Source organism: Theropithecus gelada, chromosome 1 (genome assembly GCF_003255815.1).
Source record: "Theropithecus gelada isolate Dixy chromosome 1, Tgel_1.0, whole genome shotgun sequence".
Classification (NCBI taxonomy): Eukaryota; Metazoa; Chordata; class Mammalia; order Primates; family Cercopithecidae; genus Theropithecus; species Theropithecus gelada.
In genome coordinates, this window is record NC_037668.1 from 185,940,233 (window position 1) to 185,966,352 (window position 26,120).

The 26,120-nt window shown below is 40.1% G+C and overlaps 1 protein-coding gene across 2 annotated transcripts in view; it reads right to left on the minus strand.

Moving 5' to 3' along the window:
• Positions 1 to 7,374: 7,374 nt before the first annotated feature.
• The window catches only part of CEP350 (centrosomal protein 350), a 166,567-nt gene continuing 147,821 nt past the window's right edge, over positions 7,375 to 26,120 (minus strand). For both annotated transcript variants that reach the window (XM_025394350.1, XM_025394359.1), the window contains 2 exons: positions 23,579 to 23,701; positions 7,375 to 11,250 (listed from right to left, as the gene is read on the minus strand). In XM_025394350.1, coding sequence (XP_025250135.1) covers positions 11,086 to 11,250; positions 23,579 to 23,701 — 288 coding nt within the window. In that variant the 3' untranslated portion in view covers positions 7,375 to 11,085. The remainder of the gene's footprint in view (positions 11,251 to 23,578; positions 23,702 to 26,120) is intronic.

Sequence of the window (26,120 nt, forward strand, 5' to 3'; positions counted from 1 at the left end):
ATTTTTTAGTTTTTTGAGGCAGGGTCTCATTCTGAGACCTCATTTGAGGCAGGCTGGAGTGCAGTGGCCTAATTGCAGCTCTCTGCAGCCTTGATCTTAGCACCCACCAACCCCAGTAGCTGGGGCTACAGGGGCACTCTGCCAAGTCCAGCTAATTTTTCTTTTACTTTTAGTAGAGACGAGGTCTTACTATGTTGCCCAGGATGGTCTTGAATGCCTGAGCTCAAGCGATCCTCCCCTCTTGTCCTCTCAAAGTGCTGGGATTACAGGTGTGAGCCACCACTGCCAGTCGGAATTCTTGAGTAAGTGCCTTTTCTACCCCTTTTCTCTAAGTGAAGAAGTTCAACTTTGAGACTTGCAGTAGGAATTTAAAGTTCTAATTCCATTTGGCTCATCTAATTGTTTGAATTAATTTTTTCAAAACAGTAGCAGGAGCACTGACAGACCAGTTGGGGAGGTTATTTAGATGATTATTATTTTAAAAAATATTTCCACTGTATTTAAAATGGGTCATCACACATACCTGTTTGTGTTGTGGAAACTAAGAATCCTGGAATGCATTTAGAGTTAAAAGAGTGGTTTTGAGTTTCCTGACATGCATTCTTCAGGTGAAAAGATAAGTTGCATAAAACATATTTTCATGTAGTACCCCCTTTTTTTTTGTTTGAGACAGAGTCTTGCTCACTGCAACCTCTGCCTCCCAGGTTCAAGTGATTTTCCTGTCTCAGCCTCCCGAGTAGCTGGGATTACAGGGGCATGCCACCACACCCAGCTAATTTTTATATTTTTTAGTAGAGATGAGGTTTCACCCTGTTGGCCAGGCTGGTCTTGAACTCCTGACCTCAAGTGATCCACCCACTTTGGCCTCCCAGAATGCTGGGATTATAGGCATGAGCAACCGTGCCCAGCCCATGTGGTATTCTTGTTCAAAACAGAAGCACAAGAAAATGTGATATATACTCGCAAAAGATGCCAGTATCACAACAAAATGTACTTTAATAGAAAATAGAGTCACAGGCCGGGTGCGATTGTTCACACCTATAATCCCAGCACTTTGGGAGGCTGAGGCGGACAGATCACCTGAGGTCAGGAGTTCGAGACCAGCCTGGCCAACATGATAAAACCCCATCTCTACTAAAAATACAAAATTATCCAGGCATGGTTGTGGGTGCCTGTGATCCCAGCTGCTCGGGAGGCTGAGGCAGGAGAATTGCTTGAACCGGAGGTGGAGGTTGCAGTAAGCCAAGATCGAGCCATTGTATTCCAGCCTGTGCAACAAGAGCAAAACTCCGTCAAATAATAATAATAATAATAGTTACAGAACCAAGAGAAAGAAATCTTGGCCTCCCTAGTGTAGTTCTACACAGATTGACACACGGAGGCTGCTGGTTAGTGACACAACCTGACAATTCTTTTCCCTATACTGTCTGCCTACCACCAAATGCACATCTTTTTCTTTTAATACAAAAAAGCACTAAGAATGCTTGAATTGTGTTAAATATACCACTTAAATTATGAGTGACAGCAAAGCTTTTTAATTACTTTGAGTCTAATTTATACTTGAAATAAAAAATATTTAGGTTAAAAAGCCCCAACCCAAATTTAACTTAATTTCAGCAGATAATAGAATTGGAGTAGTTTTTAGGTTATAAAAGGGAGTATAATTTTATCTAAATGTACCCCCTGCAGCACTTAGCAGAGAGGGAAATTAAGACATGTGGAATATGTCCTCTTTGGTGATGCTTTGTTATTTGGGAGAGAATATTAATTTTTATTATCAGATGATACTTGTACATAGCAAAAAAAGGTTTTTACACACACACACACACACACACACACACACACACACACACACACAGAGCCCCATTCCTCTCATCATCATCATCCTACTTGCCAGGGCACGCATTGTTAACCATTTCATTTTAACATCTTTGTTCTGGTGCTCACCTCTGTATTAAAATATATATATATACTGACTGGGCATGGTGGCTCACATCTGTAATCCCAGCACTTTGGGAGGCCGAGGCAGGCGGATCATCTGAGGTCAGGAGTTCAAGACCAGCCTGGCCAACATGGTGAAACCCTGTCTACTAAAAATACAAAAATTAGCTGGGCGTGGTGTAATCCCAGCTACTCCGGAGGCTGAGGCAGGACAATTCACTTGAACCCGGGAGGTGGAGGTTGCAGTGAGCCAAGACTGGGCCACTAAACTTCAGCCTGGGTAACAGAGCAAGACTCCCTCTCAAAATAATAATAATAATAAATAAAATAAAAATAAAAAATATATATGCTGACTCCTGAGTCATTAGCTTCAGACTTTAGCTACTGACTTCCTGTATTACTTAAGGTTCCCCAGATAACAGAACCAGTAGGATTTGCATGTGTGTATACATATACATGCATTTGTGTGTGTGTGTGTGCACGTGTGAATTGGCTCATGCGGTTGTGAGGGCTAGCAAGAAGCAAACTTGCGGAGCACGCTGGCGGGTTGGAGACCCAGGAAAGAGTTGATGTGCAGCTGGAGGCTGCAGGCAGAGGCCCACCACATTATGGAGGGGAATCTGCTTTATTCAAAGTCTACCTGTTTAACAGTTAATCTTATCTGAAAAATATCTTCAAAGAGACATCTGAACCGATGTTTGACCAAATAGCTGGGTATTGTTGTCTGGCCAAGTTGATACGTAAAATTAACCGTCACGCTTCCTGATACGGTGAACGCAGACTTAGCTGATACTTCTCTTCCTCCATCTTCCCAGTGTAGTGACACTGCAGTGCTCAATGTTTATATTACTGTAACTATAAATATTGCTCATTGCTGAGCCAAGAAGTGCACCATGATTGTTCCTTACTTGTATGGTGCTTTGTTTTTCCTTTAATTATTATTTTTGAGACAGTCTTGCTCTGTCACTTAGGCTGGAGTGCAGTGGCGTGATCTCGGCTCACTGCAACTTCCACCTCCTGGCCTCAAGCGATTCTCCTGTCTCAGCCTCCCGAGTAGTGGGGACTATAGGCGTTTATCACCACGGCTGGCTAATTTCTGTATGTTTTGTGGAGATGGGGTTTCACCATGTTGGCCAGGCTGGTCTCAAATCCTCATTTTTTCATTACTTGCTCTTCTTGGAACCTATTATTAAGTCTTTCCTCACCCTTTTTTCCTCATGTTGTTATAAAAAAATGAGTATTTGCTCCCTTCTCCTCCCTTCTTGTGGGAGACCTTCCTTCCTGTTCTGGACTGGACTGCTGGCTCTCTAGGCCTGCCAGACAGCAGTCATCCTGGGAATGCCCCTTGTGCTTTCCCTGGGTTGGATTCCCTGCTTCTAGACCTCAAGTCTTTATGCTTCATGGTTGATGCCCTCTGAGAAAGGAAGCGTGGGGAACAAGGGCCCTGCATTTCTGAAAAAGCCCATATTCTACCTTTACACTGGATTCATAGGTTGGCTGAAATTATTTTTACTGTTTTTGAAAATGTTGCTCTGTTTTCTTAAGCCTCCAATGCTGCTCTTCAGGACAGGAATGACATTTTGTTCCTAACCTTTTACATGTGGTGTTTTATTTTTCCTCTTCAGAAACTTTTACGATAATTTTTTTTTTTTTTTTTTTTTTGAGACAGAGTCTCCCTCTGTCAGTCACCCTGGCTGGAGTGCAGTGGCACAATCTTGGTTTGCTGCAACCTCTGCCTCCTGGGTTCAAGTGATTCTCCTACCTCAGCCTCCTGAGTAGTTGGGATTACAGGATTGTACCACCATGCCCGGCTAATTTTTGTATTTTTAGTAGAGATGGGTTTTCACCATGTTGGTCAGGCTGGTCTCAAACTCCTGACCTCATGATCCACCTGCCTCGGCCTCCCAAAGTGTTGGGATTACAGGCGTGAGTCACCGCGTCCAGCCAGATAATTTCTTTACCTATGGAGTTGACATTTCACAATGATATGTCCTAGTGTGGGTTTATTTTCATTTATTATGCTGGGTACTCAGACCATTTCCAACTGGAAAATCACATATTTAAGTTCTGGAATTTTTTCTTGTATAGTTTCGTGTTTTCTCTGTTCTTTTTAGATATCCAGTTAATTTGACATTGGATTTCCTGGATTGGTTCTCTAATTTTATCTATTTTTTGTTGTTGTTTTACTTTCTAGATTTCTTCAATTTTATTTTCAGACTTTCTATTGAATTTTAAATTATGGTTGCTATACTTTTAATTTTCAAGAGCTTAACCATGTCTTCTGACTCATTAATCTCTTAGAGCATCCTAATCCTATTTCATGATGCAATATTATTTGAGCTGAGAATTTTAATTATAGTTTTTAAATCTCTTATGAGGTTTGTCTTCTGTGCCATGCGGTTGTTTCACCAGAATCCCTCTTTTCTTTTTGATTTGGTCTATTTCATCTTGGTGGCGTCCCTCCGAAGTCTGGAGACGGGTTCACTTGTTCACTTACGGGTGATGTGCTAAAAATGTGATGAGCAACTCCGTGCGCATGGGTGGGGCTTTTTGGCTGATGGATTTCATGGGAAGGGGATCGAGGGCAAACCAGCTTTTTCTTTGGAGGCCTCTCCAAATGACAGTAACTATAGGCCTTTCCTCTGTGGCCAGTTTTTCCAGAGGAGGGTCCTCCAGTCTCCTTCCTGTGGGAGAGGGTTGTGGCTAAGCCTGGCTGGGTCCCTTACTCCGTCCATCCACTTTAACTTCATCCTTATCTTCAGTCTGTTGCCTGACTTCCATGCTTCATTGCGTCTGGAGTCCTCAAGTTCAGGGCCTCTCTGGTTCAACTTCTCCAGAGAATTACTCACCTCCTGAGAGCACTGAAGAGAGCACAGGCAGTGCCTGGATCCACTGGGAGGGGTGGTTACCTGGGTGGTCTAACTGTTCTGATCCGACTTGCCATCAACTTCTCTATTTTCTTCCCTGTTGGGAAAAGCAATCATGTCCAGCTTCCTGCTCCTGCACAATCACGTGAGAATGGGCCTGGAACACTTCCTCACTGAGATATAAGAGCACTACAGGCTGTGCGGGGCTTATCTCCATGAGCGGGAATATCTTGCCCTATTGCAGACTCAATGTGTACTCCTTTGTTCTGCTTAAGCTCATGTGTCAGTGGCCCTCATACACATTCAGCTTTCTGCCTTTCAGACCCCCTGGCGGAGGGGGAGGGTCCTTCCACTGCAGCACTAAGTGGGGCACTTGCAGTCACATCGCCTTTGTTCCCTGTGGAGCAGATCTACTGCCCTTGCAGGGCTGATGCATTGCAAGGGGCTGAACCTCCTGCACTGTCTCCTCTTGGTGTAAGTAAACACTGTGCCACCTGAGCCTGGTGTGTGTGTTGTCTGTCCTCAGTGACCTTGAGTCATGCACTGGTCTCTTCCCTGGGAGGCACGTATCTGCCTTTTGACCTTGGCTGCACAGCCTGGATACCCAGCAAACGGTGAAACAATCGCCGTGTTTCGCACCTTTTACCGTGGCAGCCAGTGCCTCCAATTCCTGAGCTTTGCTGGGATTTTGTAGGGCATTAGCTGTTTCTCCTCAGTAGAGTCATGCATGCTTAACCACTGGGATATGTTCTGAGAAATGCATCGTTAGGTGACTTCATTGTTGTGGGAACATCGTAGAATGCACTTACACAAACCTAAATGGTACAGCTTGCTACACACCTACGCTACATGGTGTTGTCTATTGCTCCTAGACTACAAATCTGTACAGCATGTTACTGTACTGAACACTGTAGGCAGCTGTAACACAAATGGTAAGAATTTGTGGTATCTAAACAAACTTAAATATAGAAAATAGTAAAATCACAGTATAAAATATAGAAAATGGAATGTGTATATAGGGCACTTACCATGAATGGAGCTTGCAGGACTGGAGGCTGCTATGGGTGAGTTGGGAGTGAATGTGAATGGCTAGGACATTACTATATACTTTTATACAACTGGCAGCACAGGTTTGTTTACACCAGCCAGCGTCACCATAATCTCGTAATGTGCCACACTACAATGTTAGCCATGGCTATGACCTCCTTAGGTGACAGAACACTTTCAGCTCCATTATACAGAATCTTCCAGGCCCACGGCTGTACATATGGCCCATTGTTGACCACTATGTGGGGCATGACTGGCTTCCCTTCTGTAGGCACTCACCACTGTACTTCTCCCCAGTGTAGGTCTCATTGTTCTTGGCTCTGCCGTGTCAAGTGCCATCCTCTTGACTGCCACTTTCATATAGTTTGATTCAAGGTTACAGGTATTTGGTCTTTTTTCCAAGAGTCTATTTGTTATTACTATTGTACTACTGTGTCCTCAGCACCAACCACAGTATCTGGCACATAGTAGGCACTCAAATAATCTGATTTCCTTTTTCTGAGACAGGTTTCACTCTGTTTCTCAGGCTGGAGTACAGTGGCATGAACATGGCTCACTGCAGCCTTGACCTCCTGGGTTTAAGCGATTCTCTCACCTCAGCCTCCCAACTAGTTGGGACCACAGGTGTGTGCCACTGTGCCCCACTAATTAAAAAAAAAAGTTTTTTGGAGAGATGGGGCTTCGCCATGTTGCCCAGGCTGGTCTCGAACTTCTGGGCTCAAGGAATCTTCCCACCTTGGCCTCTCAAAGTGCTGGGATTACAGGTGTGAGCCACCATGCCCAGTCTCAACTATCCGTTTTATGAGAGGAAGAATTTCTTAGGACCTATTGTAATTTGGGGCCAATTTTTGCTCATATTTCCAGAAATAAGTTACAGCTTTCACACCTGGGCATCAGCTGGTTGCACTTCTTTGTGGTCCACTTGAGTATGACTTTTCCATGTGTTATTTTGCAAGGGTTATCAAAATTTAGGTCATTTGGGAGAAATGGCATTTGCCATGAATTAGAAGGAAGAAACTAATAAAACAGTTATTATTATAAGTTATAATTTATCAGAGAACTCTTCCCTGACTCACTCCTACCCTTATTGGGTCCTTTTATTAAGATATTCTCAAATCCTATGTATGCTTCCTGTGCAGCACTTGTTAGAACTTGTCACACAGGTTTTCAAAATATCTTTTGGTGGCTTTCATTAGACATTAAGTTTCTTGAGGTCAGGGACCATGTCTGTCTTTTTTGCTATGTTCCCAGCACTCAGCACAGTACTCAGAACATGAAGGTGGTGGTCAGTGGCTATCTGCTGAATCAATGAGTGTGGGACCAAAGCCCAGGCTGCTCAAATGTATGTGCTGATGGCATTTATGTGCAGGTAAACAGCTCTTATCCACAGCTTACCTTATTCTACTGTCCAAGTATCAGCATCCTGTGACTAAATAAGAAATCAGAAATAAGTGAATTTTATGGGGACTAATTTTCTGAAGTTGGCTCAGGAGGGGAAAAACAGAGACCTGACATAAAATTAATTTATAAATCAGTTTATTTACAGATTTTATCTTTTCTTAAAGTATATTTCAGTTAACAAATCTATTTATACAGGTATACATGGGAATTCATCCCAGTTATTTTACAGATCATACTTACAAACCACACCCTTAAGTGTTCGGTGCAAAACTGCACTGGATGTGACTATTGGCTGAAAATGGCCTGATGACCAGGCTATTTACACGCACACAGTAAACGGGTTTATTTTTTCATGTCTGCACAGTACAGTACACACAAGGAGGCTGAACCTCCCACAGAATGCTTTGCAATGTGTTTACCAAGAAGGCTTTGCAAAGTTCAGAAGGAAAAGCTATTAAACATAGATTAATTAAAATGACAGTACCTCCTTTACATCAGTTTACATTTTTTCTTCACATTTTTATAATACAAAGATATTTTACTGAATTGCTGCACAACCAGTTGAAGATGATTTGTAAACATGTAAATTCCTACAATTTGCATTAAACGTCATTGTAGTTTCTATAATTTGCTCTTTGAATTAATGTTTTACTCACTAGTATTCTTAAGGTAGTAAAAGGAAGATGTAAGTTTGTATTTCTTGCAGAAAAGTTATGAGTCTCTAATGCTGTGCTACAGAAATTCTTTTGCGAGTACACACTTTATTCAAGTATTGCAAAAAGCTAAGGCCACTTTTTTTCAAGACAAGAAAGTGAACAAAATTGTTTTTATCAATAGGCCACAACACTCTTATGAGCAATGAAATCTCTTTTGAAAGATAATTTCTCAGAGACCTGTAGTCACAGAAGGAATTTTATTTTCTTTTAGGTAAAAGAAAAACAAATTACCTTCCTTATTAACTACGTTTGAGCTCTCCCCACTTTTCCCTACGGTAAAAATTCCTGTGTAGACCTGAAGAGGGAATCTATACCCTGTACTTGTTTAACCCAGAGTTAACTACTCTGGATAGCACAAATTGTTTTGGACTCAGAAGTAAATCTGAAGCCTATATGTTGGTTTACTACTAAATTCTGATAGTGCTATTCTAAAAGATATTACTGCTGATGCAAAGAATTTTTTTTTAGAGGAATTATGAAGGAAGAGTGAAAGAGGACGAGGATGTAGGGAGAAGGAACAAAGATTAGAAAGAGGGAATATTTAGGTTCTTGATTAAGAGGCAGAGCTGATTTAAAAGATACCAGCATGGAACGAGTGGCTGGGTATCCACATCTATCTTTCTTAATCCTAAGAATAAAGCCATTTCAATTAGATCCAAATAGTTAATAAGAAATCTGCTAATTATGTTTTTTTTTTTTTTTAATTTTTGCTACCAAACTACAGATAATCATTTCTAGCAAAGAATAAGACTGATCCATTTCTGCCTCTCATGTGGAGCCTAGGATTCTTCAGATAGTAAAGACAGTTGGAGTCTGTCAGGACAGCTACTGCCACATTCTTGGCAGCACTTCTTACCAGATTGCTGATTCCATGACTTGTATTATTTTTTCTCTTTCTGGAGTCATAATGTCATAAAGAATAAACTTTCTTATTAAAAACTGGTTTTAGGTCCAAATAATGAAGATGTAGAAAAACAACCTACAGTCCCATTATAACATTTTGAAATTCATTTATAAAAAATTTACAGCAGCTGTAAAGTTTCAGTATCATAAGGACAACGTGATCCCACAAACAGCCAAAGGATGCAGACAAGATGTTTTTCTGTCTTCCAAATAACACAAACTGAAAAGAAAAGCCTTTGCTTTTCCTTGACCACATAAAAATAGTATTTCCACACTACTGGTTAATAACCCCAAGAAACCTTTGCTTTTCTTAGTCAATATGCTCATTATGGCTACAAGACTACAGCTCAACATCACAAGCCCAGAAGAAATGCTGGTAAGACATCAATCTGAGCACTTCCCGAGACCCAATCACAACATTTCAGTGCTTTCCTTATTTGTCAAGAGCTATCATACCAGTCACTGTGCAAAATGCAAATATTCCAATGATTATTTCAGTACATTTCTAATAACGACAAGATGAAACCCAAGAGGAATGGGAGTGTGCATAGTGAAATATTTAAGATGCAAAGGCAAGTTTGGAGGGAAGATGCAGAAATGAACGAACGTGCACACTTAAAGATTATACCATCTTTGGGGTTTTTCTAACACATTTTGAAGCTATAACATTCCAGGATATTTGTAAATATGAATCCAGTGGATGTCTTGGATCATGCTTCTAACCAGGACCTTCAATATTAAGGCATTTACATTCGCGCCTAAGAGTTTCCACATTCTTCTAGATTACTTGAAGAGGGACAGGACTGATGAACAGAAACCAGTCAAGAAGGCAGGGTACTGAGGTCCCAGGAGAGCATCTCTTATGCTCTAAGGTAGCAGCTGGAGTCTATAGATTTTTTTTTCAGATGCAGGTAATAGTTGTGAGAAGCAATGCTGCAAGAGAGGCAGAGTTAAATTGTACAGTGTCTTTAAATCATTTTATCCCATCCTGCTACTGCAGGTCATCTTGGAAAAGCCCATCTTCGTTTCACTGAATTAAAATGACTTCTTCAATATGTGTATTGGTTTGTTAAAACCATAGGTTCCTGTGCAAAGACTGAACCACAGAAGCTTCAAGATGGAGGTTTAACTATTACAAGAAGAATCTTTCACTTCTGAATAGGGACATACATTTTCAACTTAATAATTTATCTTAAAATAAATTAAAAAATGTTCCATAGCACAAAACAAGCACACAAACAACAGACAATATCTTTTTGTCTTTGGTGCACACACTCATTTCCTAAATCATTCAAGTAACAGCATCTCTAACTTCTTGGGGAAAGATGGGAGTTGAAGGTTTGAAGGCCAAAATGAATTATTTCCACTTTGCCATGCCTGGATGCCTGAGATGGTCCTGAGTATCTGTGATTCTGGGAGCAGCTGGTAGAGATTCAGAACGAGTAAGAAAAGTGCAGGAGTAAACCAAGGGGTAGAAGAACCAGCCCTGCATTGGTCCTTTTGAGCCCAGTCTTCAGTAGGGGCATTTCTTTGTTTTTACGCCCACACAGAGAACACTAAACATAATGCAGAGGTTTAAAATTCTTTAGATGGTGCTCAAAAAGCAAGGCTACCACTTATTCCTGTTAGCCTGACAGTCCACTTGGTGCTGCTCAACTACAATAATGGAAGAAAATGTTCTTCAAAAAGAAATGAAATAAACTCCAGAATGTGAAGTTGGCAGACATTATTAAGCTTGCCTATTTTAGAAGCGGTTAAGGGTTTAATACTGTTTAGAGACTATAATGTCCATTTATGACTTCCATGGTATAGACCAGAATTACATTTCAAAAGTGATGTGATGCATTGATCTATACCTCTCTCACTTGACTTCAGACTCAAATAAGTGATACCCTAGTCTAAACTCAGAGGTAAGTCTGCTGTTTTTGGCCCTCTCTGAGACCCAGTGGGGTTGCTAATGAGAGGTATACAATTACACTGTACAACTCTGCCCACCGAAAATAACCAATTAATCCAGTGGATAGTCTCGAAAGGCAAAGGCTGTAATACCAGATATACCACACTGTCCTATGAACTCCATACTGGTAGTCTTTAAGAATAAGTACAAGGTCCAGAAGCACTCTTGCTATGATGGCGATGGGGTGTACAGCAGGAGGCAGAAAGGCCCAGGACTCACATTAGCACTCAGTGTTCGATTTATTTGCAAGATGTCACACAAGTAGCATTCTCCCCTGCTTTTCACTGATCTGATTCAGAACATCAATAGTATCTTTGATCAGGGTCTCAAAGATCCCGTCGGCGAGCTGCATCTTCACACACAATTCATCCTCATCATAGTTCACCCACTGTGCCTCCTCCTCATGGAGCTCCTGAACCTAGGATTTAGAAGACAACAAACTTAGAAAATTCCTGTCACACAAAAGCTAGAAAATATAATTGCTGACTTTGTAGTCCTATCCATAGGAATACAGCCCAAGGAAATAAACCAGAGAAAAAAGGTAATTCATATGACATCAATACCCCTTTTACAATTGCAAAAAGTTTTAAAAACCTCAATTGCCAAATAATATCAAGATGACTTCAAAAATACATTTGACAATATTGGAGTATTTCATAGATATTAAAGATTACCAGTATGTTGTCTATGTCAACATAAGGGAATATGTATTCCATAAGGAATTCCATACCATAAGGGAATAAGGAATTTAATGGAAGGAGAACACAAAATATTAGACAGAAATGTTCCTCTACTTACAATGAAGTTATGTCCAATAAATTCGCTGTAAAGTGAAAATATCATTAAGTCAAAAATGCAGTGAATACACCTAACTTACTGAACATATAGCTTGGCCTAGTCCATCTGAAACATGCTCAGAACATGTACATGGGCCTAAAGTTGGGCAGAATCATCTGCATCACAGTCCACAGGAGGGTATTGGTGTTTACCCTCATGATGGTATGGCTGACTGTGAGCTACAGCCCACTGCTGCTGCCCCCATACCACATATCACTAGCCCAGGAAAAGATCAAAATTCAAAAAATCGAAGTACTGTTTCTAGTGAGTGTGTGTTGCCTTCATACCATTGTAATGTTGAAAAACAGTTAAGTCGAACCTTCATTACGTAGGGGACATCTGTATATGGATTTACAATTATAAAATGCATATATTAAAAGACAATATTGAATGTGATTCTGGAGTATTATAATAAATGAATAACACTTGTTATAAATAAATTTATCCTTATGGTAGTTTTCAAATGTAATATTGCTTAAGTTCATTTTTTGAATCACTGTTATATTAATACAATACTTGCTCTTTTTGCATTTTAGGATTCTTAGGTAAATAAAAACTAATCAAATAGAAATAACCTCCCCAGATTTATTGCTTGTTTATAATACATGGAAAAAAACCTACTTTATTCTAAAAGAAATACATTAGATTGGCTGGGTGCGGTGGCTCACGCCTGTAATCCTAGCACTTTGGGAGGCCTACGTGGGTGGTTCACCTGAGGTCAGGAGTTCGGGATGAGCCTGGCCAACATGGCAAAACCCCATTTCTACTAAAAATACAAAAATCTGCCAGACATGGTGGCACGTGCCCATAGTCCCAGCTACTAGGGAGGCTGAGGCAGGATAATCGCTTGAACCCAGGGGGCGGAGGTGGCAGTGGGCCAAGATTGCACCACTTCACTGTAGCCTGGGCGACAGAGTGAAACTCTGTTAAAAAACAAAACAAAACAAAAACAAACAAAAAAACCACATTAGATTTGCTATACAAAATAACACTGTGAATGGGATGCAGGCCAGATAGGGAAGTGAACCCTGATCTAGTCACAAATTCAGCAAAATTAATTGCAGTGACAGGGGTCTCTAACTAGAAGTCTTACTTGGCAAAAAGCCAAGTGACAACATGCTCCTGGCTTGCCCGGATCATAGTTTCATCTTTAAAAAAGCATAGAAAGTGGGCCGGCGTGGTGGCTCATGCCTGTACTTCTAGCACTTTGGGAGGCAGAGGCGGGTGGATCACGCGGTCAGGAGTTCAAGACCAACCTGACCAACATGGTGAAACCCTGTCTCTACTAAAAATACAAAAATTAGTAGGGTGTGGTGGTGTGAGCCTGTAATCGCAGCTACTCAGGAGGCTAAGTCAGGAGAATCGCTTGAACCCAGGAGGCAGAGGTTGTAGTGAGCCGAGATTGTGCCACTGCACTCCAGCCTAGGCCACAGAGTGACTCCGTCTCCAAAAAAAAAAAGCAGAGAAAGTGAACAGGGGAACTTGTACTCTGGTTTGCCTTATGAGGAAACAAGAAGACTCTAGCAAAAAAGAGACTACATCATCCTGAAGCTTGAGAGAGTAAGACAGGGCAAGAATAGTATTGTCCAACATATGTCCTTGGCTGGAGTTGACAAATATGTAACAGGGTGGCTGCCACATTCTTTCTCTTTTAGAAAGGTTGTTTGGGGGATATGTAAACATTCATTCCTATGTTCCCTAATGTACCACCAAAAAGGGTTCTATGGCCAAATAAGTTCTGGAGAACTCCCTCTGGGAGAGTTACATTGTAATTAAGCCTATAAGACAGAAGCCCACCAGTAAAGAAACTTGTCTTACTCAGCGTTTCCTATATTTAATTGACCATAGAATCATGGGTATCTACGAAATACTTGTCAACCTACCATGGAATTGGTGTTCCTCTCTTATGAAGGATGCTATAATAAACAGCCTAATATAAGACTTCTTGAACTTGTGCTGAGGGATGGTCTAGGTGTGTGCACAAAAAATTTCACATCTCCAATGAATTTGTTATTCAAAATTGTGCAGCATTCCTTTCTGTAACAGTTCTTGCAGACCCCCCCACCTGTTTTTTTTTTGTTTGTTTTTTGAGACAGGGTCTCACTCTGTCACCCAGGCTGGAGCGCAGTAGCACGATCTCAGCTCACTGTAACCTCCACCTCCCAAGCTCAAGCTATCTAGCCTGCCTTGGTCTTCCAAAGTGCTGGGATTACAGATATGAGCCATGCTGCACAGCCTCTCTTGGCCTGTAATATTATATCTGTTCTTTGAGCAATTTCCTCCACAATAACAAAATTTAGGAAACACTAAGGAAACCTTTTGTGCGCCCGCAGTAGAAATATATGCTCATGACATTTTTTATTCTTTCTCTCGGTGTAACCTCAATGCAGCCCCCACTGAAACTAAGATTTCAGTGTTGGCAAAAGCTTTGTTCCTACTTAAGAACAGGAACTATTTCTCTGTCACTCAGAAAGAACATGAACTTTTCCATTTCTCTTTGGCCTTTAGAAAGCTCAGAGTCTAATTTGGAACTTCAACTATAACAACTGAGGGATCTCATAGCCTGCAAATTTGCCTCTATTTTTTTTCTTCTGATCTTATTATATTCTATGACTCATTTCCCCGATCCTGCTCCTGAAGATATATGTATGCATATGTAAAAATTAACACATTTAAAATATAAACAGCCTAATTAATTACATCTAAAAGACTAACAGTTTTTTTGTTTTGTTTTTTGGGAGCGGAGGAGGAGACAGGTATTAGGCTAGTGGAAGAGAGAAATGTAGTAAATAGAATGTGGCCCAATTTCAGCAAGCAGATGCCAGGATCTTTCACTGTATCCTTGTGAACAAGTTGGGAAAAAAGAGACAGGTCAGTTAGGTGGATTTACACTTGTTTGAGACGGAGTCTCGCTCTGTCACCCAGGCTGGAGTGCAGTGGTGCGATCTTGGCTCACTGCAACCTCCGCCTCCCGGGTTCAAGTGATCCTCCTGCCTCAGTCTCCTGAGTAGCTGGGATCACAGGCATGCGCCACTGTGCCCAGCAAATTTTTGTATTTTCAGAGAGATGGGGTTTTGCCATGTTGGCCAGGCTGGTCTCAAACTCCTGACCTCAGGTGACCCAGCTGCCCCAGCTTCCCAAAGTGCTAGGATTAGGTGAGCCACTGCACCTGGCTAATTTACATTCTTTTGATTAAAGGACAGCTCTCAACCTAGAAGGAAGTTTCTGACTTGAAGACTCAGGGAGTTTTTCCTCTACACTCCCATTCTATTTTCTTCATATTCCATTATAGCAATTATCATGCTAAATTATATTCTGTGTATCTGTTTTCCCACTAGGCTGTGAGCTCTTAAAGGGCTGTTTCTTTTTATTTATGATTCCCTCGTGACTAGGACAGTCCAAATAGAAGGTGCTACATAAGTATCTGGCATATAGAATAGATCATTTTTGTGAATAGTGAAAGGCTGTCTTTAGCTCTACTTCATTGTTTTTAGCAATGACCTAGATGAAGGCAGGTACATCAATTTTAGAAATGACATGAAGCTGGGAAATATAATAACTACGTTCAAAGAAAGAATCAAGAAATGTGGTGGTAGCCTGGAACAATGGGCCACATTTAACAAGATGAAGGAATAAATAAAGTTCTGTAATAGGGTCCAAAAAAAATCACTACAAAAGCACAGGTTGAGCACAGGTTGGTCTTGGGGTTTTCCTCAGCTCCTGTAAGTACTCTAAGTATGATACAGGTAAAAATAAACAAAAGAAATATGATCATAAACTGAGCTAATCAAAATACACTATCTAGAAAAAAATAGGTTGAATGACTACTAATTAAATAATACACAAGGCTGGGCGTGGTGGTGCATCCCTATAATCCTAGTGCTTTGGAAGACTGAGGCAGGAGGATCCCTTGAGCCCAGGAGTCCAAGGCTGCAGTGAGCTACCATCATGCCACTGCACTCCAGCCTGGGTGACAGAACAAGACCTTGTATCTAAAAACAAAACCATGAAATATTATAAGGCTAATTCTGAGCACTGTATTTAAAGAGGGACACTGACAGAGCTACAGTTATGTTGAAGGGCTCAAAACTATATCAGACAACAGGAGACAATACTAATGTTTTATAAAGAGAAAAGACTCGGGTGAAACATGATAGCTGTTTCAAAAGGGTGTAGAAAAAATTAAAGTTGTTACGTAAAACCCTAAAGCTGTAGAAGCAAATTGTAATTAATTGTGTGAAGGCCAACTTAGGCTTAATATGAGAAAGAACGCAGAGACAGGAGGAACTCAGGAGTGCTGAGTATCCTTCTTACCAGCTCCCAGGCTATAAACTATAAAGGAGATTTATCATCTTAGGAGCAATTCTACCTACAGTACAGAGATTTTTCAAGGCTACTGTACATAAAGGTTATACAAACAGTGCTCTAATTACTTGCTACTCATTCCACAGCATCTATACTTTGAGAATGTACTGCTAAAAATAGCTCGAATTCTTAGCTAACCTAAGATATAAATTAATCAATGCCTTTGTGAAGGAAAAAAAGGGCAGTGAATGAGAACTAGAGGTGAAAGAAAGATTTCTCTTCTTGTTTGGCTAACAGAAGCCTTTATGTCTAAAAATTATTTGCATTTTATTCACCTGAAATAATGCCTGAAGACACAAATATAGTTAGATTGATTAGGGACATTCTCAGTCCAAGCAACAGCTAAAATATACATTTTCTTAAATTGGAAGAAGAAACTGTTTATTATGAAATGTTTAGTAAGATAGTTTATCATGCTACAAATATTTTAAAATGGGGTAATTAAGATTTTGATAAAAGAATCACCACAATCAAGTGGGATTTACTGCATACACAATCAATAAATATGACACACCACATTAACAAAATGAAGGATAAAAATCAGAGGATCATTTAAATAAATGCAGAAAAAGCCTTTGATACCCTTTCATGATAAAACTCTCAACAGATTGGTATAGAGGAAATACACCTCAGTAGAAAGGCCATACATGACAAACCCAGAGCTAACGTAATTCTCAGAAGTTGTTTTGAACATGTGAAATTTGAGATGTCTAACAGACATCCAAACGCAGATACTGAGTAGGGAAATGGCTATCTGCATCTAGAGTCAAGCAAGAATCCTAGGCTGGAGATATGAATTTGGGAGTGGTGAACATACAGATCGTAGTCAAAGCCATGAGACTGAGAAGGAGTGTAGACAAAGAAGAGGTCCGTGGGCTGATTCCAGGAGCACGTCAATGTTTCAAGGTGAGGATGAACCAACAAAGGAGACTGAGCAGCAGCAGCCAGTGAGGGAGCAGAGAGCCAGGTTTCAAGGAAAAGGGAGGGATCAACTGTGCTGAATGCTGCCAATGGTTCGAGGAACACAGGAAGTGAGATTTCCCACTGGGTTCATCAATCCAAGCAGTTTTGGTGGCATGGATGAGGTAAAAGCTTGACCGGAGTTGGTTCCATAAGAGAAAGACAGATTAGGGAGAGTAAAAATGGACATGTTAAAGGAGTTTTATTGTAAAGAGAAAATTGGAGGGGGAAGTGATGACAAGAGAGTTATTTTAGCTTTAAAGAAATATGCAGTTTGTATGCTAATGGAAAAGATTCAGTAGAGAAAATGCGTAATGCAGGGGAGGTGATGGTCTATGCTTATTATTAGTCCAAGTGCTTTTGCCTTCAAGAATGCTGTATCAGGTGGCAGATTAAAAATGCTACATCTGAAATAGCTTTAAGTGCAAGGAAAAAACTACTGTGTATCAATGAAAATAATTACATTAATAATATCTAATATTTTTGAGCGCTTCTTATATGCCATTAATACATATTAGATCTTGGTTAATCATCCCAACTCTACAAGGTTGCTACTTTAAAGAGGGGGAGACTGAGAAAGACAGAGAGGTGAGAGAACTCACCCAAAGTCACATTGTTAATAAGTGGTAAAGACAAGACTGGACACTTATAAGCTGTCTGATTCCAGAGACTTTGCTTGTTATATGCCATTCTCTCCATTTATAAAATAATCCCCATGAGAGAACTTTGGGGTTTATTACATGCAAAAATACTGAAGGAGGCTCAGGAAGTTTCAGAAACTTTTAAAACTAGAGATCCTAAGCAAAATTCTCAATAGTCAAAACTCTAGAAAAACAATAAAAAACATCAATTTTATAGGAAAAGATGACTTCCTTTTATCTATAGTATTGTGTTGTCTAAAATATTAACCACTGTCTTCTCCTGCTCTTTTAAACTACAATATCCAAATATTAATTACAGATAAAATTGGAAAAACTCTTGGAGTATATCAAAAAACAACTCTACAAGAAAACTACAGCTGTCAAGATTCAGTTCCAGCAAAAATGGTAAAGTAAGATAATGCCAAAAAAGTCCCCATATAAATATGTAGACGTATTAGATAAGATATAACAGAAACATCTGTAATGTATAAAGAAATTTTGAGAAAGGAGGGAAAATCCTAAGTAACAAATAGTGATTTAAAAGAGGGGCAAGTGCTATGACTACCTAGGGGAGGAGTTATGAGCCATGGAAAGAGAATAAGGCCAAAGATGTCTAAAGAAGTTTCACAGAGAATTGGGAAAGTTGGGAAGCAGCAATCTTTTAAAAGACAACAGCTGAGAAATTTCCAGAACTGAGTAAAGATATGAATCTATAGATTCAATAAGCACAATGAGTCTAAAGCAGAATAAAAACAAATCCACATTTAGACATATCCAGAAAAATTAGAGAACAAACACACACATATACAATCTTAAATGGAAAACAGAAGAGACCAATTCTCCATAAAGAACCGTCAGCAGACTTCTCAAAAGCAACAAGAGGCCGGGCGTGGTGGCTCACGCCTGTAATCCCTGCACTTTGGGAGGCCGAGGCGGGCGGATCACGAGGTCAGGAGATCGAGACCATCCTGGCTAACAAGGTGAAACCCCGTCTCTACTAAAATACAAAAAATTAGCCGGGCGTGGTGGCGGCGCCTGTAGTCCCAGCTACTCGGGAGGCTAAGGCAGGAGAATGGCGCGAACCCGGGAGGCGGAGCTTGCAGTGAGCCGAGATGGTGCCACTGCACTCCAGCCTGGGGGACAGAGTGAAGACTCCGCCTCAAAAAAAAAAAAAAAAAAAGCAACAAGAGAGGTCAGAATGATATAAAAGTTAAAAAAGAAATTACTTAAGCAGATAGGGTAAGGAAGTCCTTGGTAAGGTTTTCCTTTTAATGAAAAGCAGCCCCAAAATCAGTTTCTTTTCTAATGAAGAACAGCCTGTAAAATCAAGCTGCAGACATAGACAAGCAAGCTGGAAGCTTGCACAAGCGAATGCTAGCAATTGTGACAACAGAAAAAACTACCCATGGAATAGGCATATTCAAAATGGCGGCTCCATCCTCTCTTCTTTTTGCCACGTGTACAGTAAGGAGCAGGCAAGATGGCACTGGCCAAGTAGAAAATCCATTTGCCTAATAAGATTAGGGTGGGGTGACCAGCCTTTCCCGCACCAGTAAACATCACACCTGGTGGAACCAATCTGTAGGCCCCATGTAAATCAGACACCACCTCTTGAAGCCTGCCTGTAAAATCTGCTGTGGTCCACCGCTTTTCCTTTTTTGGAACACCTCTCTTTCATAAGAGAGACAGATGCTCTCCTCTCACATTTCTTCTGCCTATTAAACTTTCCACTCCTTAACCCACTTCATGTATGTGTGTGTGTGTCGTTAATTTTCTCAGCTCGAGACGACGAACCCTGGGTATTCACCCCAGAAAACGATGCTGCTTCAAAATTACAATGAAATATCTTCAAACTGCTTAAGTAAAAAGAGTACCAACTTAAAATTTTATATAGAGCTAAAATATAACTCAAAAGTAAGAGCTGAAATACAGACATTTTTAAACAAAGACTGAGAGTTTACATTAAAGGCCTGAAGTTAATGGAATACTAAGTGTGTACTTTAGGTAGATGCAACCAAGCTCAGAATGAAGGACAAGGATGCAGAAACAATGCACTCTATAATATTTTCTACTCTTTTTTATACTTTAAAAATATTTCATAATTAAACATGTAAAAGACTTAGAAAACCAATAATGGGTGAAAAGTGTTAACAAAATCATAGAGCAAAATAAGCTCATTCTTTTAGTAAAAACTTAAAAAATGGCTAATAATTCCCATAGCCCTTGTTATAGTCTCATTAAAATGTGGGGGGTTGGCCAGGTGCAGCAGCTCACACCTGTAATCTCAGCACTTTGGGAGGCCGAGACAGGTGGATCACCTGAGGTCAGGAGTTTGAGACCAGCCTGGCCAACATGGTGAAACCCCGTCTCTACTAAAAATACAAAAATTAGCCAGGCATGGTGGCATGCGCCTGTAATCCCAGCTACTCCAGAGGCTGAGACAGGAGAGAGGAGAATTGCTTGAACCTGGGAGGCGGAGGTTATAGTGAGCCGAGGTGGCACCACTGCACTCCAGCCTGGGTAACAGAGCGAGACTGTCTCGCAAAAAAAAATAAATAAATAAATAAAATAAAATGTCAGGGGTGTTAGGCCTCAGCGGCAGGCCTGCCCTCCTTTCATTCTAATGTTCCCCTGCCTTTCTGACTGTGGGTCTTAAGGCCCTCCCATGAGAGGGTCCAATCCAATCTTGGGGGAAGGAATGCTGATGTCATGAAGCTTCCAGAAAAACCCAAGAGCAAAGAGTTCAGGGAGCTTCTAGATAGCTAAACCTGGAGGTTCCTGGAGGGTGGCAGCCCAGGGAAGGCATGGAAGTTCTGTGCCCCTTCCCCATACCCCACCCTATGTGTCTCTGTATCCTTTGCAATATCCTTCCTAATAAACCAGTAAACCTAAGTAAGTGTTTCCTGAGTTCTGTGAGCTGCTCCATCAAATTAACTGAACCCAAAGGTGGGAGCCCCAACTTGAAGCTGGTCCATCAGAAGTTCTGGAGGCCTGGACTTGCAACTGGTATGTGTGTGTGGAGGGGACGGGGCAGTCTTGGGGACTGAGCACTCAATCTGTGGGATGTGACACTATTTCTGGGTAGAGAGTATCAGAACTGATTCAGAGGACACCCAGCTGGTGTCCACTGCTTGATGTGTATGAGAAAAGTCCACACACATATGGTCACAGAAGTTTTCTTGTGTGGTGATGATTGTTGTGATGTGAGAGTAGAGGGAAAATGTGGTTTGAGAAAAATTTTATGTGTTATTAAAAAAAATTGTTGTTTTAAATCTCAATCCCCCTAAAATGTAAAAACATTAGAATCTGAAAATACAAGATTGACCAAATCTAATCATGGGAGAGGAGACTAGTTCATTTAGCATTTCTTGTTAATAATTAGCTCAAGAAGCTGACAGTATCGTTTTGTTAAAAACAAATTAAGAAGAATGAGCTCATGCAAAAAGTTATATAGGTCAGGTCTCTCTGTAGGAAGCTAAAAAACATTTTACAACCAGCAAAGGGGATAGTCACATAATATATACTTTATTATTGTTGTTTACCAGTTGCTAAATTGCTTCAATTCTTATGCACAGTACTCCCCTCACCCAAACTATAATAACCTTACCCCTGAAAAACAAATATTTTGTTTAGTATTTGAGAATTTCTGATAACTGTTAGAGAGATGTCTCTGCTTAACTGACCCTATTTGGCATCTACTGGAAGCCTCTGCTGTCAGGGTACTGATATGGTTTGACTGTGTCCTCACCTAAATCTCAACTTGAATTGTATCTCCCAGAATTCCCACGTGTGTGGGAGGAACCCAGGGGGAGGTAATTGTATCATGGGAGTCTTTCCCATGCTATTCTTGTGATAGTGAATAAGTCTCATGAGATCTGATGGGTTTACCAGGGGTTTCCACTTTTGCTTCCTCCTCATTTTCTCTTACTGCTGCCATGTATTCATCTTTAAGATCTGAGCTCAAATGTCACTTCCTCAGAGAAGTCTGCTCTGACCATCCTCATTCGATCAGCTTCCTGTGGTTTTAACAGCTCCCTATTCTTCCATTTTTATGCTTAACTTACAATTATACACTTGTGTGTAAATGATATATTAATGGCTAGTTTCTGCCATCAAACTGGAAATCTACGAAGGTGGGGTCTATGTCTGTTTTGCTTACTATTGTAACATCAGTCCTTAATTAGCACAATTTTTGACTCGATGTATACACAGAGGTGATGTACAAGGGATATCATCAATTTAGCTGATAGGTTAGATGAATGCCTCTTAATATGCTTTTTTCTTTAATTCCTAAGAAGTAAAGGAAGTAACAACTTGGAAATTAATAACAATTCAGACTTTAAAACATGATAGAAATATGAGAACAAGTTCACTTTCTTGAGATGCGAAGATCTATGAAGAATTAGTTGATTAAAATCTTGCCTCTTATTTTACTGGGCAAATCACTTGATATTTTTGAATCTAAATTTCCTCATTTGTAAAACAAAGGGCAACATTAGTCCTTCCTACCTCATTTAATTATTGTGAGGATCAAATAAGGCATAAGACACCAGGCGTAATCCCAGTGCCTGTAATCCCAGCACTGTGGGAGGCCAAGGCAGGCGAATCACTTGTGGTCAGGAGTTTGAGACCAGCGTGGCCAACATGGCGAAACCCTGTCTGTACTAAAAATACAAAAATTAGCTCGACGTGGTTGCAGGTGCCTGTAATCCCAGCTACTTGGGAGGTTGAGGCACGAGAATCACTTGAACCTGGGAGGCAGAGGCTGCAGTGAGCGGAGATTGAGCCACTACACTCCAGCCAGGGTGACAGAGAGCGAGACTCTGTCTCAAAAAAAAATAAATAAATAAAAAATAAGGCATAAGAATGATAAACTTGGCCGGGCGCGGTGGCTCAAGCCTGTAATCCCAGCACTTTGGGAGGCCGAGATGGGCGGATTACAAGGTCAGGAGATCAAGACCATGCTGGCTAACACGGTGAAACCCCGTCTCTACCAAAAAAGACAAAAAACTAGCCGGGCGAGGTGGCGGGCGCCTGAGGCTGAGGCAGGAGAATGGCGGGAACCCGGGAGGCGGAGCTTGCAGTGAGCTGAGGTCCGGCCACTGCACTCCAGCCTGGGCGACAGAGCAAGACTCCGTCTCAAAAAAAAAAAAAAAAAGAATGATAAACTATAAAATACTAAGCAAATGTTATCTAGTACAGTTATTACTGAGTAAATGAAACACTAGAGAGGTACATACATGAGAACGGTGATAAATTTAAGTATTACACTTTTTTTCATTATATAAATGTCAATATAGGTAAGATAAAAGGTCCAGAATTAAAATGTTCAGAGTTAAACCTGAATTTTTTTTTTTTTGATAAACACTTTTCTAATGTTACAGAAATATATTGCAAAACCAAATAAATCCTATCCAGGGAATGTTCTGGATAATGATAATAGTGATGAGGTAACAGCTAATATTTACTGAATTATATATGAGGACCTATTCTAAGTGCTTTACACATATACTCATTTAATGTTCCTAATAACTTTATCAGGTAAGTACTATTATTGTTACCTTCACTTTGCATAAAAATGTTAGATAAATTTGTCCAAGATTACACATCAAGTAAGTGGCAAAACAAAGATTTAAACGTGGGCAGTCTGGCTCCAGAGTCCACACTGGTCTCTTTTCAATTCACTACCTTAAACTTTGCTTCCATTCGAGTTAATTTCTCAAGTTCTACATAAAATACTACTGATCAAGTTAAATGTTCATCTACTGAGTACAAAAGAAAATAATCAACAAAACTGAGGGGTAGAAATGCAGCAAGTAAAGGTTTTAAGATTTTAATACCACAGACTTAAGAATAATTCTATCCCTTTTCCTTTTAGAATCTAACTACATTGAGTTTAAAAGATATGGTCAAAATAAAAACAGTTTGGTTGTATACACTGACCAGGATATGATCCACTCGGTCTCTTTTCTTTCTTCCAAATTTCATCATTTTCTGCCAATCTGTTTTGTGGTTTGGCTCCTTTTTAAGACTGAACAACTTGAGTACTTCACTTGCTATGAAGCTCTGTGGAAATAAGACAAATACACGAAACACAAACAACAGAATTCCTGAGTTTCATGTGTTTACAATGCAGTAAACAGATTCGTGCTAAGAATATAGTATTTACAATAAAATATCATACAAATTTCTTCCACTTACAGTTCCACATAGCAATTTGAAGGGAAAAGCATTCCAAATGCTGAGACTTTATTCACTTACGAAACATATAAAAGTAAAACCTAGCTGGGCATGGTGACTCACGTCTGTAATCCCAGCACTCTGTGACGCCAAGGCAAGAGAATCACTCGAGCCCAAGAGTTGAGACCAGCCTAAGCAACATAGTGAGAGACCTCATCTCTACAAAAAATACATAAAATTAGCTGGGCATGATGGTACATGACTGTAGTTCTGGCTACTCAGGAGGGTGAGGTGGGAGAATTGATTGAGCCCAGGAGGTCCAGACTGCAGTGAGCTGAGATTGCACCACTGCACTCCAGCCTAGGTGACAAAGTGAGATCTTGTCTAAAAATCACAACAATAAAGTAAAACCCGCTGATTAATCTGCAAAGAAAAATTACTTTAGAGTTTACTTAAGAACTACCATGCTGGGTGCGGTGGCTCATGCCTGTAATCCCAGCACTTTGAAAGACCGAGGCGGCGGATCACCTGAGGTCGGGAGATCAAGACCAGCCTGACCAACATGGAGAAACCCCGTCTCTACTAAAAATACAAAATTAGCCGGGTGGGGTAGCGCATGCCTGTAATCCCAGCTACTCGGGAGGCTGAGGCAGAAGAATCACTTGAACCCAGGAGGCAGAGGTTGCAGTGAGCTGAGAACACGCCATTGTACTCCAGCCTGGGCAGCAAGAGTGAAACGCCATCTCAAAAACAAAACAAAACAAAACAAAAAAACAAAAAACCTACCATTAGCTAACTTCAAGCTGGCAAAACTACTAAAGAAAGCATAAAATAAATCTCTGAATTGGAAAAATCTCAAAGAAATTTTTGGGGACAATGTAATGTGAGAAAAGCAAAGACTTTATCTGGGATAGTTTATTTTGAAGCACCAAAACTCAAATATGTTAAATTAAAAAATATCAACACTTCAGTATGAGAAGCATAATAATTTTACTGCTAACAATATTTGAACTATCACCCTTAAAAACTTTACAAAATGCTATGTCAATACTAAAATTTGTGGGCATTTATTGTACGCTATATTGATGCATGTAGTTTGATTGTTGGTATATATTATGTATCTTGTCTCACCTCAACTTAATGTTATTAATAATTTATTTTGTTACTTTTATGGTTGTTCTGTTAAAAAAACAATGTTCTTAACAGGGGAAGGGACACATTTATGAATCAGAATCACCTGGAAAGATTCTCAAAGTACCAATGTGCCCGCAAATTCCATCACTCCCTACCTGTTCACAGACACACATAGCATTCAAGCATTTATCAATTGTGGAAGGGTAGAAGGAATGGAGTATACAGTGTGTTTTTAAAAAGCTACTTACTTTAAGCCAGGGGCTGGCCAACTTTTTCTGTAAAACATCAGACTGTAAATATTTTAGGCTTTGTGGGCCATGTGGTCTTTGTCACAACTATTCAATTCCACTGTTGTAGCAGAAAAGCAGCCATATATAACATGTAAACAAATAGGTATAGCTGCGGTCCAACAAAGCTTTATTTATAAAAACATACAAGGGCCTGGATTTGGCTCAGGGGCCATAGTTTGCCAACCCCTGAGGTATGCATACATCCCATCTCATAAATATCTGTTGGTGTTCTATCAGTATAAAATATTTTTAAAGGCTTTCTGTGATCAAGTAAGTTTGGGAAATACAACTTTAAAGCTTTGTTACTCAGCGTGGTCCTGGGACCAGCAGGACCAGCATGACTTGAGAGCTTGTTGGAAATGTAGAATTTCAGGTCCTACTCCAGACCTACTAAATCAGAATCTCCATTTTAACAAGATCCTCAGATCATTCACATGCACATTAAAAGTTGAGAATCACTGCTCTGGAAATATAACCTTTCCTGTAAGGAAACATGTGACTAGGCAGAACAGATTGCCACCAATGTGACTTTAAAATTCGCAGTCCTTGTAGCTTCTCAGCAAGGGTCTACAACGGTTTCTTAGATAACAAAATAAATATTTTTATGTATTATATTATCCTCCTACATAGTTCAAAACCACATTACCAATTTGAAACCTCCAAAGTCAAAGATAGAGAAGTAACACCTATGTGTCCAGGGCTGGCATACTGAAAAGACATATATATGACATGTATTCACATGTACTTTTAGAACATTATACCTGTCTCTAAAGCCCCCCAAACTTACCTAAAACTCCTATGAGTTGCAATAATTTATCTCCCTAGGTATTCCCTAATTTTTCTTTTTTTTTTTTTTTTTTTTTTTTTTTTTTTTTTTTTTT